Genomic DNA, 14,446 nt, shown 5'->3' on the forward strand with positions numbered 1-14,446 from the left:
CGCGCATGCCTTTAGCTCGCTAGGATTGGTTCACGCAACTGACATAAGTGTCAACGAAACTCGGATGGGATTGAATTAAGAGAGAACGGATCACCAATTAAAGAGGTTTCAAAACAAAAGATACGATACATTATCGGCTGTATCCGTTCATGTTCTCTTGCTCAGGGTGTCAACACTACTGAATGGATATCGGTTTATACGTCTGTTCAGAATTATTCTATTCACTACTAATGTTGGGAAGTTTACACCCCCCTTTCGGAATCTGCAAAATGTTAACAATTTTACCAAAATAAGAGGGATCATACAAAATGCATGTTATTGTTTATTTAGTATTGACCTGAATATTTAACAAAAACGATATTTTAGAAGAGAAAATAATAGCTGAATGTATAAAAATGAGCCGATTCAAAGGTTTACATACTCTTGATTCTTAATACGGTGTTGTTTTGTTTAGTGATAGTTCTTCTGGAGCCCCTTTGTCCTGAACAGTTAAACTGCCCGCAGTTTTTCAGAAAAATACTTCAGGTCTAACAAATTGGTTTTCACACTGAGGACAACTGAGGGACTCATATGAATCCATTACAGAAGATTGAAAAGCTCACTGATGCTCCAGAAGGAAACACAATGCCTTAAGAGCCGGGAGGAACATGTAACTATCTTCTGTAGCCTCTGAAGGGCAGTTTAAAATAAAATTAAATATATATATATATTTTTTAATACTGCTCTTCAGAGGCAGTATTACACGTGTACATATACATACATACATACATACATACACATATATATATATATATAGGCAAAATATGAAATATGTACACATCTCCTGTTCAAAAAGTTTCAGAACAACTTATAGAGGAACTTTTTCAAGCATATACATGTCTAAAATGTTTACTTATTTTTGCATGGTGTAACAATACCATAAAGGAAAAAATAATTACAAACAATACACATATGCTTTAGTCTCAGTTTTGTTGCTTGCTTTTGTGATGACACTACTTTTTAATTAAATTCATCTAAAGACATGAATTGTATAAATTCTAGCAGAAATGCTGCTCAGTTTTTTTTTTTTTTTTTACTTTCAACTTTATTTTTAAACGGAACAAATTAACACACTAAATTTCCTTCTCAAAAGCAACAAGTAGAATATTGTTTACACTAAGTGCAAATTGTGACAGGTGAGACTGACAAAGAATTAAGCAATTCGTACTAAAACCTAAACCTATGTAAAAACAGCCTATTTGCACCCACTGTATAAACACACACTCATAATAAATCAATCACCTCTACTACCATCTAAATAAAAAATATTTATTTAAAAGGTTGTCCGTGTAGGTCTGGCTCAGTTAACATGTTTTGTGTGACCATCATCCAACATTCTCCACAATGAGCCGGGGCTCCAGAAGAGAATCCCAGCGCTCAGTCAGCTGCAGGAAAGACATCAAAGAAACGCTTGTTTTAGCCTGCCACAGCATACACTTGTACAAAGAACTGCCCTTATTCACTTCAACAATTAAAAGGGATAATCAGGAAGAAACATTTGTTTGGGATTGGGGGATGGGGTTACAATCCAAACTACAAAAGAGGGTTTAGAGCTTTGCCAAACTGTGCTCGCAACAGCACTGTCAGGACACTGCATGTGCATACACATAACACATAGCATATACACATAACACATAGCATATACACATTTATATTCCTTTGAAACTTGTGTAAAATGCACTTCCCCAGCAAGTGTTGGAATTATGATCCGTAATCTGAATTCAAAATATAATATAAATCTGAGAAATAATCAGTCATGGTGCTAATTAGTCCAAAACACTCTTCTTACTACAAGCAATTTTTTCCATACAACTACGACTGCTGATATCTGAAACATCTCCCTATCAATAATGTTTGGATGCACCGACAGCATTCTTTGGGCCGATACCGATATTAACAAAAACATATTGGCTGATTCCGATACCGATATTTGTCACTTCTCTTATTTGAAATTTTTCAAATCATGTTTTAAATCAGCAAAGTTCAAAAACACCTATATTAAATTATACTAACAGTTGTATTTCGCCTCAACCGATAATTTTTAATGAACATGGACTGGATCCATTTAACATTCAGCAGGCCTACATAAATACAACAGAACAAAAATACTTATTAAATAAACAGTGCTTTTTGGGTAGGTTTAACAGTTTTCAGGTACAGAAATAAAGTAAAAACATGTAAAATAACACTTAATCCGTCTTTATTGTAAAAGGCCCGGTTTCACAAACAGGGTTTAGCGTAAGCTAGGACTTTAGTTAAATTAAGATATTTACAAAAATGTCATAGAAGAAATACAACATTTACAAAAAAGCAACTTTAATAAAATTGTCAAAGAACAACGACACTGACATTTTCAGATATGTCAGAGCAAGATATTTTCAGTTGAGACAGCTCAAACGTGCATTTTAGTCTGGGACTAGCTAAAGTCTTGTCTGTGAAACCAGGGGTTTATTATGATCAATCTTATAATTTCTTTTCTCATAGTTTTTGTACGTTGAAATATCTATGAGATCTCCTTTACTAAGGCGGGACTCTTATTTTGACGGGTTTTCTAATCTATGGAGGTATATGGGAAAGGAAAGCAGGCAGTTCTTCAGATTTTTTTTGAGGACTGAATGCAATAATCTCGCTTCCTACATAACAACAGCAAACTGTTAATTTACATTACACACAACACAATTTGCTTTAAAGAAGTGTAAAATGGCCTACTTTATAATCAGACACCTCTGGTGTGTAGTTCTCAGTCAGCTCCAAAAGCTTTAAGACAAGAGAGAACCATGAAAAACACAAAGAGAACTTACACGTGGACACTGAATCTAGAAATAACTATCAAGGCATTAAAAAAAAACACTGAAGTATATCTATTATCATTTATCATATCACATTGTACCTTTTTTTGGCCCACTGCAGGGGGAGCTGCCAGCAAGGGTAAAGCAGTGTAGTCCCATCTGGGAGCTATTTCAGGTGGATTCTACAGAAACACAAAAAATTACCTGTATGGCGATTAATATGTAAAAAAAAAAAAAAAAAAGAATGTAATCATGTACTTATAATTTAGAATATCTATTATTAATTAATACATAGAAATGACTTTAAAAAAACTAATAAAAATTTGCTGAGAACATTACTATATTATACTTTTAAGAAAATGTTACTGTGAAAATAATATTTTTTTTTGAGGAAGCAAAAAACACTGATTATCATAACATAATGACATGATAAGCAAGAAAATATTAATTTTTTTCTTTTTTTTTTTTTTTACCAAGAAAATCGTTTATGTTTTGTACATCTTATATGCAGATCCCTGGTTGAAAACATTAAATAAGGCCATTTTTATCAGTTCAAAAATATCACAATTTCCTTTGAATGATGTTTATACCATTGTTTGATGCGGCTACATGCCGTATTTTTATATGAAAATAAACAAGCTGAAAAAAACTAACTGAAAAGCTATTAGTGCTTTTAGTACTTGTTAGTGCTTTTCTATAGTATTAAGCATTTTGGTTTCTTTAAATTATAAAAAAGTAAAAATATGAATGATATTATAAATGTTATACTAGAACTAAAATTAAAATAATGGGGAAAACCCTTAAGATAACATGTAGAAAGTAAAAACGCATCTTAGGCACGCAGAATAACATAAGTGGATTTTGAACGATTAATTGCTGCTTTGAACGATTAGGTAATTGTGGCATCCATAACTGTAATCGCGATTAGAAATTTGATTTTTTTAAATTTGAGCTGCCCTAGTAGCAGTATCTTCTTCCTATCTTCACTTTCAACTCACCTGCACAATAAAACTTTCATTAGTTAGAGAATCGTTCTTTTTCTGCCGCTCTCCATTTTCATAGTTGAATTGAAAGTCTTGTTTCCACGGTGTTCCCTTGGCCCTACCAAAACCTCCTCTCCCACTGCCTCGGCTCGCTCCTCGACCTCTGCCTCTCTCCTGACCTCTTGTGTTTCCTCGGTCTCTGTTTGCTGCTTCACTAACACCAGGGCTCAGCCCAGCAATGTTCAATCCCATTCCTTGCAGGTTTGGTTTCTTTATCACCAGCTCTATTTCACTGGCCTCCTGGGGCTTATTAGACACAGAAGACGAGACTGACTGAGCTGTAGCTGAGGAGGGCAGAGTTGCTACTTCTGATTTCTTCGCTATGGTTCTGGCCTGATGATGATGATGAGGAAGAGGAATCAGTGGAGCTCTCTCTGCGTTGTGGAGTCTGTAGTGGAAGTTTTGAGGTTGTGCTAGATAGTTTAGGTGTAACCAGAAGAGACTGTACAGCAACATTGCGTTTGGATTTCTCTGTGTCATCCGATGAAGATGTGCTTTCTTTCCGTGACTTTCTGGCAGCGCCATTCTGCTTGGGTTTAGGTTTTGGTGTAGGGGTTTTATAGTGAGACTCATCCTCACTGCTGTCCGGAGAACTTGACGTTGGTTGCCGAGTCTTGGCACAAGTTGTTTTGTCACTCGTAGGGACAGCAGAAATGCATTTCCTGTTGTTTTTAGTAGAAGACGGGGTTTCAGTCTTCTTTTGAGGGGTGGCCATTGATTTGTGCATCTTCATGTTTCTTTTTTGTACTTAAACCTTCGCTGATCTGCGTTTCATCCTCTCTTCCTCTTTTCTTGGTCTTTGAGTTTTGAGCTTCAGGGTTCTGGTAAACTTCTTCTCCATTAATGTAAACAGCACTGGATGCCTTCACCCTGTCAATAGACATGATAAATACTTATACAAAGGTCATTTAAACTAGCATAAACGTTCGCCATGTTATTACATAATACAGTTCTTACCTTATGCTATCATTATCACGTACAATATAAATACTTTCTGTGGGAGGCAGGTAACAATCCTCTATATACAAGTCTAAAATAGTCCTACGGGGTAGCCAAACTTTTCCTTTATGATGCTGGAAAGATCTGCGACAACTCGGGATTTGTTTAAGTTCACCAACAACCAACACATCCGACACTCAGGTGTCGCGGGAGGAGGATAATCAAAGTACAATCTAACCCTGAAAGAATTGAGACTGGAGGTGGCCATGCCCGAGCAGTTCATTATCAATGAGGATGATGGAGGCGCGCACTGTTTTAAACACACACTCTGCTGCTCTCTCTTGGTGTGGAAGAGAATAACTACAGTTTACTTCCATGTTCGTCAGCTGACTGAAGTCATATGATACTGATCCTCACACCACAGTGTCCAGAGGACTGGGTTTGGTGGTGGTGGGTCTGAATACAGCCCATGCGGCAGACTGTTTGAGAGAGACTGAGATCGATGATAATGGCGCGCTCGTGGATGGACATGCTGGCTGTGCTGCTGCTTGCTGTGAGCTTTTATAAAGGTACGGAATATATCTAAATTATAGCCTGCTGAATGTTACCCCTTTGGAAATTTGTAGGGATTGTGTGTATCTTTTCCGGCACAGTTATACTTTTTGTGGTTATTGGTATTAAGGAGTGGAACTGCAACATGAGGAGATGCACTGATATGTTTTGTAACTTTAGATACAAAGTGAAAGCGAAAGAGAATGTCCGTTTTTTAATTTATTTGCATCATGTTATACGCAAATCTGTGAACCGAGAACCGAGTTAAAATAATAAAGAACCCGAATGATTTCTCTCAGTTTAGGCTCTGTCCAGGGTTTTCGAATTCGAACATGCATTCACGTTATTAGAACGATGACTCGTATGAGTCGGTTCTTTTTAATGAATCAGATACACTAATGCGCTTTAATTGGCTTTAATTTAATGACTGGCTATTATATTATTCACAATGTCAAATATAATTAAATAATGCCTATGTTAGAACAAATTCTATAACATTGACATTAAAACGTATTTGGAAACATATGAAAGCAAAAACTTGCAAACTGTATGCAAATGAGGCACAGGGTCAAATGAGGATTCAGAACAAGAATAGTTTTGTGCAATCTTCAGACTTAAGTTAATATAATGTGATTTCTATTGTTCTTGTTTTCACAGGAAGTTGTGTTCCAGTTGAAACCAAAGAGTCATGGGAATATGTGGATGTCCGTGATGGAGCTCATATGTTCTGGTGGCTCTATTATGGCAATAGCTCCAGTGCCAGTTATAAAGATCTACCTCTGGTTATGTGGCTTCAGGTTTGTCACTCATCTGCCCAGCGTGATCCGTCATATATCTTCTCCACATCCTTCTCCAGATCATATCTCTGTTATACCTTTTCTGTTTTTCCAGCTGGATTTTCCCTCTCTTTTCTGTATTACATCTATGGTTGCTCATGTTCCTGTTTATTTTAGGGAGGTCCTGGCGGATCTAGCTGTGGTTTTGGCAATTTTGAGGAAATTGGACCTCTTGACAGAGACCTTAAGCTGAGAGAAACCTCTTGGGTATGTAAAGATATATTTTCTAGACTTCCATATCCATAGTATTGATTGAGGAGTTTATTTTGAGAAATACAGAATATTTTATTGCCTCGTTTGATTTTCATTGTTTCTTTATAAATAACTTTTTTTATATATATATACACATTATATACATAAAAAAGGAATTTGTGAATATTTTATATTTCACCTACAAATATATGTGTCTATCCAGGTGCGTGCTGCCAGTGTGTTATTTGTGGATAACCCAGTGGGCACCGGATACAGTTACACAGACACTGAAGATGCCCTCACCAAGGACGTTGCAATGGTTGCATCAGACATGATGGTCCTCCTCAAGAGCTTTTTCTCTAAACAGACAGAGTTTCAAGTAAGCAAAACAAAAATACCCATCAGACTGAGCTTAATATATTTTCAAACATTTGACATGGTATCTCACTTTTCTCCCCAACAGAGTATTCCCTTCTACATATTTTCTGAGTCTTATGGAGGCAAAATGGCAGCAGCTATTTCCCTCGAACTCACAAAGGTACTGAAATAACTGTTCTCCCTTTAGGCTTCATGAGAGTCATTTTGTAGCAACACACACAAGACCAAAAAGGTCACGTGCTTGCTGATTTCATCTAAATGTGGAAGCGTCACAATAGTTCCTACTTCTGCAAAAGTAAATCTGGGATCAGTTTAAAATATTAGTTTTTCCCCTGGCTTCACAGACCAGGCTTAAGCATAGTCCTAGACTAAAATGTAAGTCTGAGCTGTTTCGACTGATCTTAAAGTTTTTTTTTTCTAAGCACGTTTATAAAACTTAAACTTTTTCCTAATTGAACTATGGCCTAATCCTGGTTTAGTCTAAACCCTGTCTGTGAAACTGGGCCTTTATCTGTTAGATTATTCTAGTTTAATTTAATTTGCACTGAATGTTTATTTACTCTCTCTTTAGGCTGTTCAAGCTGGTTCAATCAAATGCAACTTTGCTGGGGTGGCTTTGGGAGATTCCTGGATCTCTCCTGTAGGTCTGTAATAAGCTTGTCAAATTTAGCCTGCTTGTGTACAGCTATGTGTCTCTTTAATGAGTTATCATATCTTGGTTTACTACTCATTATGCATATTCATCATGTATAGTCCTGACTCACATGACAGCAAAAACCAGGTGTGATGCATTACAATACAGCACTCAACACATCTGATTGCTTTTTCTCTCTATGCAGATTCAGTCATGACATGGGGTCCTTATCTTTACAGCACAGTGAGTCATTCATCATAACACCTCTGTCTCTCCAGAGAGATTAAGCATGATTGCATTAGCCTGATCAAAACAATACACTACCATTCAAATGTTTCTGATTAGTTTGGTCCAAAATGATGGTGTATAATCAATTTAGTGCATGAAATGTATGCGATTGTGTCCTGACACTTCAGATGCATGTTGATCAGAGGGTTTAATGCTACTGATGTGTGTCTCTGTGCTGTGGTTTATAGTCTCTGTTGGATGACAATGGACTGGACGAGGTGACTAATGCAGCAAAGGCAGTGCTGGAAGCAGTGAGACAGGGCCAGTACCAAAAAGCCACAGACTTGTGGTCCATCACTGAGAATGTAGTGGAACAGGTGAGTCGAGCACCAGGAGCTTAAGATTAAATTCACTTAATGCATCGTTTAATTCAAGAAATTAGATATAATGCATGCTTCATTCAGTGATTTTGTTACAGAACACAAATGGTGTGAACTTCTATAACATCCTCACACAAAACTCAGATGAGATGGTGAAGACCAGTTCAGATCAAACCAATGGATTCCTCTGTGAGAAGCTCATCATGCACAAATTCAAACTTTCTTTGTGAAATAAATGGAAGTGTTTGCTCACCGTTTTGTCTTGTTTTTACAGCCTCACTGAAGCGTCGCCACATTCGCCCTTTGCACCGTCAGTCCCTCTCAGAGTTGATGAATGGGCCAATCAGAAAGAAGCTTGGTGTCATACCAAATAATGTCACATGGGGAGGTCATTATTCTTTTTATGATTTTAATTTATGAGGTAATTGTGTAACACTGTGTGTCTTACAAGTGTTCTCCTGTTCCTTCAGGACAAGCTGAAGCAGTGTTTGAAAGCATGGCAGGAGATTTCATGAAGCCTGTGGTGGACATTGTAGATCAGCTTTTGGCTGCTGGAGTCAATGTTACCATCTACAATGGCCAGCTGGATCTCATAGTGGACACAATGGGTGAGGACGTCAACCATTAGAAACATTTCAGAATGGCAACTCCCGACCAACACATTTTAGACTATAGTGCTTGGGCCATTTACACTTGATAGTTGTGTGTGTCCAAACTAATATGTCCCAGACAGCAAACAAAATCTACTTGCTGTACACTGATTTATAAAGTCATGAAACCAGAGACCATCCTGTCCATTAAATCTGATCTCAAGTGCTCATAATGCAGTGCTTGGTGTAATTGGTAATGTGCCACAGCTGACCGCTTGTGATCAGATTACCCGAGTCGGATGTTAATAGATGGTGTTTGTAAGTCAGTAAGCTTTTTTTATAATCCACTTTACCCATCAGTTTGATATTTAGACCATTATTATTGGGTGTTGTCAGGATAGTGTTTTTGCAGTGCAGTGATAATTGATTTGAGTTTATTTGTGAGCAGGTCAGGAGTTGTGGGTGAAACAGCTGAAATGGGACGGACTCCAATACTTCAACAAAATGAAATGGACGGCACTGGAGGACCCACAAACACAGAGGCAAACTGGAGCTTTCTATAAGACCTACAAGAACTTTGCCTTCTACTGGATCCTCAAAGCTGGGCATATGGTACACAGTTTTATTTTTTGTTCTAAATGGTTCAGTATCATTATATTCAAGTAGTGTTAGCATGGTCTAAATGCAGAAGCTATGGTGGTTTGGCTTCATTTTTCTGAAGGGAAAATACATTACTCAGTATTTATTTTTAGATTTCATGAGTGTATGTGACCATCTCTGTCCATTACATCATCACAGATCCCATCTGACCAGGGGCCAATGGCTCTGCGGATGTTGAAGATGGTGACCCAGCACGAGTGATGGATCTCATTCAGATACGAACTGGAATGGCTTGCTAACTACTTTTAGACAATCAACACAAGAATGTTTTACCAAAATCTGACACTTTTTTTTTTAATCTTTTTGTTGAGATTATGAGGTTATCTAATCAGTTTTTTTTTAATGCCTGTGTCTTGTAAAATTTGTAAATTTGAATGCCTGCAAACAATAAAGTCATAATTTTTTATACGGTTTAAATTGTTGCCTGAAAACTTAATTTGGTAAGAGAGAACTAACTTTTGGTACTTTTCCTCAAACAACATGACAAGAGAACGAACTTGAAAGTTGTTTAATATTCCCATTTATTTGCAACACAATTTATCTGCAAGTCGAGGAGGAGGAAAACTAGGATCATCTCCTTTCTTTTCACACAACTGCATAAACAAGGACTTTTTAATTTTGCAATTTTGAAAAAGGTACATGACTGTGTTCAAGGTACAAGTTTAGTTTATGAATAAATGTTAAATTATAAATGTGCAATCACTAAAAGAAAGACCACTCTGGTCCTCACACAATAGTCTACAACATGCACCATAGCACTTAAAATTGCTTTTACTATAATAAAGGATATATGTGACCCTAGACGTCAAAACTTGTCTTGTAGCACAGGTATATTTGTAGCAATAGCCAACAATGCACTGTATGGGTCAAAATTATTGATTTTTCTTTTATGCCAAAAACCATTAGGATATTAAGTAAGGATATTTTGTACATTTCCAACCATAAATATATCAAACCTTATTTTTTAACCTGTTAATCGTCACCCCGTCCCGTATACGGGACGCCTACGTTGACTATACTATATAACAATCTAATCTAATCTAATCTTGACAAACTATATATCGTTGGAAAGGTCTAAGACTCCCAAACATATATTTTACCAATATTTTTTGTTAAAAATGATGTAGGAAAAGTAATAGATGAATTTATGACAAGAGTGCACCCTCAGAAATCTACATTACAAAAGGAGCTTTGACCTTTGTTTAAAAAAAAGACTTCCTCGTTGCCTTTTTCTCGATCACATTTTAGAAATCATCAGAAGTTATATATCACTTGAAAACATAAAATCTCAAAATTCATCCTTCAAAATCCATTTTAAAATCAGACATTGCATTACCATGTAAATGGTACATCAAAATCATGTTACAAAATGTTTTCAGTCATGAATTATAAAAATTTTGTATCAAGCACATTCATCTCTATCTTCAAAAACGTGAGTGACAATTAACAGGTTAATATGCATTGCTAAGAACTTAATTTGGACAAATTTTAAGCCAATTTTCTCAATATTTTTATTTTTTTGCACCCTCAGATTCCAGATTCCCAAATAGTATTTCAACCAAATATTGTCATATCCTTACAAACCATACATTAATGGAAATATTTTTTATTCTGCTTTTTTTTTTATTCACACTTAGGTCACATATGAGAATAATATTGCATATAGTGCAAATTTGATTTGCTGCCTCTTCAATTAAGTTTTCAGTCATTTACGAAATACGGAATACATATTTTGCACCAACACATCACACATTTGGGTCAAAATCACTAAAAAGTGCCTTTGGTGTCCTTATCAGAAACACTCAGTCGTCGTGAACATAATACAATATAATGCAATTCTTAAATATGAAAATTTGCCAAACATTTGCACACATAACTACAACTACAGACTCTTGAAATTTATTTTTCTCATTTTATACTGTTTCTTTGATTAGATGTGTGTGACTTTGGCATGTCCCTCACGCAGCTCATCTAACTTCACTGAGTGTAAAAAGTGGTTAAATAACACAATATTAAAAATTATTTTTTAAATATTCTTTTTTCCCTCAGCCAGTTGTTAATAAAACATGTCAGATTTTTCATTTATATTCTATTTTCATAATATTAAGCATTTTGCACATGTCCCTGATTGCTGTCCACCCTGTCATGATGTTGTCAGTGCCCCTTTAAGAAACCCTCTGATCTACACAGTGAAATCTCCACATCCATTTATCCTTTCTTCACCGGAGGTTAAAACATCTGCTGCAAGTACACCAAGTATCTACATTATATTTCCTCATTTTCATCATATTGTGTTTGAAGCTGCATGTTGTCAAGCTTTACATGTCCACCCTAGTAAAATATTAATTTACATAAAAGTTTTTCAGAAATTCAAAATATAAATTTTAGGCAGTACATATTCAACTTCAACAATGAAACACTTTGCTGACTGAAGGTACACCATGTGTTTATTAAATGCGAACCAAAAATGTCCACCCTGTCTCAAAGCCTTCCATGACGGGGGACATGTGCATAGTTTTTTGCCAAATTCTGATAATGTTTTAATGAAGGCTATTGATTTAACATGTTAAATTGGAGTGATTAATTACGGGGGAAAAGGGTGAATTGATAAATGCACTGAATGCACCCCAGCCCAGAACTGTATGCTATCTTCCACTGCTTGCAGTTGCTTAGTGATGAACATGATGGAAGGCACTGTGATTTAGCTGATTAGAATGTGCCTAAAATTCAAGATAAGTAAGCAAAAGTGCCATTTTCCTGAATATCTGTTCGATTGCGAATGTGATATTGCATTTATACAACAGTTCAATGAACGAAAACTAAAAAATATCTGTAAATAATAATAGTTATCTTTTAAACACAATACTGTCAATATTGTCTGTTTTTGTTCTATTTCTCCAGAGTGAAACTGTTGTGCATCTCTGAGCAACATAAAGCCGTGTTTCGTTAATGAATTAATCCGGGTTTTAACTAATCTAGTGAGTGGCTTCAGTTTCGAAATTTAGAGTATGATTTCATTTTTATTACTATCAGAATTGAATATTACATTTTTATTCATTAACACTTAAAACCCCATTAATCTCATAGCTTTATTTATGCAATTCTAAGTGCAGTGTATACAGTCTGTGGAAATTACAATTATTTAATATATATATATAATGATTTAATTTGATTTGGGAACAGCCCAATAGTGTCTTACTATTCTAATTTAAATCGATTGAAATGTAAGAATTTTACAAAACGTCATGCATACCTGCATGAATATACTCTACTTTAAATTTGTCCATGACAGAGTGGACATATTTTGTAGTTTACTAGAAACTGCAGTCTTTTTTTTTTTTTTAAAGTGCAGGAGCTTGACCAATATGCATTTCTAACAGCCTACAGTCTCCTTAATAAAAAAAAAATATGTATTTCTATTTTGGAAATAGTGACGTCTCAAAGGCAGTTTATAGTGATGTTGACCCATTTATTAAGGCACTTGATCAATAAGGTTTCAGACTGAAGGGTTGTGTGAGGAGCTGGCGCTGTAGCTGAGTGTGCGGCGGCCCCACTGAGCCTCAGGCACTCTGAATCCCTCTCTGCTCACGGGCTCCACCACCAGCTCTAGGAGACCCGGAGCGGCAGGCACCTCCAGCTCCACCACACGGTACAGGGTAGAGTAAGACCTGCCAATCAGAGTCAGTGGACCAGGGGGAATGCGAGGGTCAGGACCACGGAGATGCCTCCAGTGAATCCGGAAATGGCGGACCTGCTGGATGGGGTATTGCCAGCGTAACGTGGCATTCAGAAGTACCTTGAGTGTGTGACCGTCTCCATTCGAAGTAGCTGTGTGCCACACCACATCATTCACACAGATGCCTTCCACAGACTGCAGGGGTGCTTGAAGACTCTCTGCATCCAACAGCTGTGAAAAAAAAAACAGAAACGGATCATTTAGCTACTCCCAACTTTATATGTGCACTCATCAATTAGGGATTAAATACTTCTTTTTTTTTCAGCAAGGTTGAATTTCTTAAAGGTGACAGTAAAAACTAATTGTAATAATATTTCACATTATTGCTCTTTTACTGTATTTTTGATCAAATAAATACAGCCTAGGTAGGCCAGCATAAGAGACTTCTTTCACAGACATAAAAACATCCTACAGAACCCAAAATTTTTTTATGGTAGTGTACTATGTTAAGTCAGGATGTCAATTTGTAGGACAACCTGGAAGGCGATTATGCAACTTACTGTATATTTTTTTAAGAAATTCTATATTCACATTTGATGTACAGTGCCTTTAAGTGTTCCTACCCCTTCATTTTTTTCACATTTTGCTTATGTTGTTGCCTGATGTTAAACTGCCTTAAATTCCTTTTTTCCACATCAATCTACAACTCGATACACCATAATGACAAAGCAAAAAACAGGTTTTTAACATCTTTGCAAATTTATTAAAAAAAAAAACTTAAAATAATTTCTAAATTCCATTGCTAGTAATCATATACTTAACTCATACAGTTAAAAATTAGCTTGGGAGCTTTCATATTGCTTATAGATGTTACTACACTTTCAAGTGAAGTTAAACCTGTGGCAAATTCAATTGCATATCAGAGCAAAAACCAAGGTCAAAAGAACTGAGCCCGTAGAGCTCAGAAAGAGGTTTGTGTCAAGCCACACATCTGGGAAATCTCAGAAAAAAAATCTGCTTCACTGAAGGTTCACAGAAGCATGTAGTCTCTGTTACCCTTAATGGAAGAAGTTTGAAACAACCAGGAGGGGGAAAAAAATAAAAGCACCTAAAGGACCATCAGACTCTGTGAAACAAGATTCTCTCTGGTCGGATGAACCTGATGAAACCAGCTCTGCTCATCACCTACACAGTACCATCCCAAAAGTAAAGTGTGCTTGCAGCAGCCTCGTGCTGTGGGGCTGTTTTTCAGTGACAGGGACTGAGGGACTCGTCAGAGTAGAAGAAAAGATGATGCACCAAAATATTGAGATTGAGCCTTACTGAAAACCCAGACCAGAGCATTCAGAACCTCAGACTGGGCAGAAGGAATCTTCCAACAGGACAATGACCCTAAACACACAGCAAGAGTGGCTTACAGACAACTCTGTGGATGTCCTTGAGTGGCCCAGCCAGACCTGGAAATGTGTGTCTGCCCCCATCCAACCTGACAGAGCTTGAGAGGTGGAGA

General features: G+C 36.6%; 1 protein-coding gene and 1 pseudogene across 1 annotated transcript; one reads left to right on the plus strand and one right to left on the minus strand.

Moving 5' to 3' along the window:
- Positions 1 to 1,125: 1,125 nt before the first annotated feature.
- On the minus strand, positions 1,126 to 5,104 carry LOC113081124 (coilin-like; annotated as a pseudogene).
- A 103-nt stretch (positions 5,105 to 5,207) lies between these two features.
- LOC113081125 (retinoid-inducible serine carboxypeptidase) lies at positions 5,208 to 9,677 on the plus strand. The gene is made up of 13 exons (XM_026253164.1): positions 5,208 to 5,379; positions 6,020 to 6,159; positions 6,316 to 6,405; positions 6,614 to 6,769; positions 6,854 to 6,928; positions 7,340 to 7,412; positions 7,608 to 7,645; positions 7,879 to 8,007; positions 8,109 to 8,199; positions 8,285 to 8,398; positions 8,481 to 8,618; positions 9,049 to 9,212; positions 9,399 to 9,677. Exons 1-13 carry the CDS (start codon positions 5,313 to 5,315, stop codon positions 9,459 to 9,461), a joined length of 1,338 nt encoding a protein of 445 aa, XP_026108949.1. The 5' UTR covers positions 5,208 to 5,312; the 3' UTR covers positions 9,462 to 9,677.
- The last annotated feature ends 4,769 nt before the right edge of the window (positions 9,678 to 14,446 follow it).

This window comes from Carassius auratus, unplaced genomic scaffold, assembly GCF_003368295.1.
Source record: "Carassius auratus strain Wakin unplaced genomic scaffold, ASM336829v1 scaf_tig00033206, whole genome shotgun sequence".
In the NCBI taxonomy this organism is placed as follows: Eukaryota; Metazoa; Chordata; class Actinopteri; order Cypriniformes; family Cyprinidae; genus Carassius; species Carassius auratus.

Excerpts from the sequence above, each read along its gene's own strand:
- LOC113081125 (XM_026253164.1), top strand. The coding sequence starts at position 5,313 with ATGATAATGGCGCGCTCGTGGATGGACATGCTGGCTGTGCTGCTGCTT. Across the intron at positions 6,406-6,613 it reads AGCTGAGAGAAACCTCTTGG|GTGCGTGCTGCCAGTGTGTT; the intron begins GTATGTAAAGAT and ends GTGTCTATCCAG. Across the intron at positions 8,619-9,048 it reads TCTCATAGTGGACACAATGG|GTCAGGAGTTGTGGGTGAAA; the intron begins GTGAGGACGTCA and ends ATTTGTGAGCAG.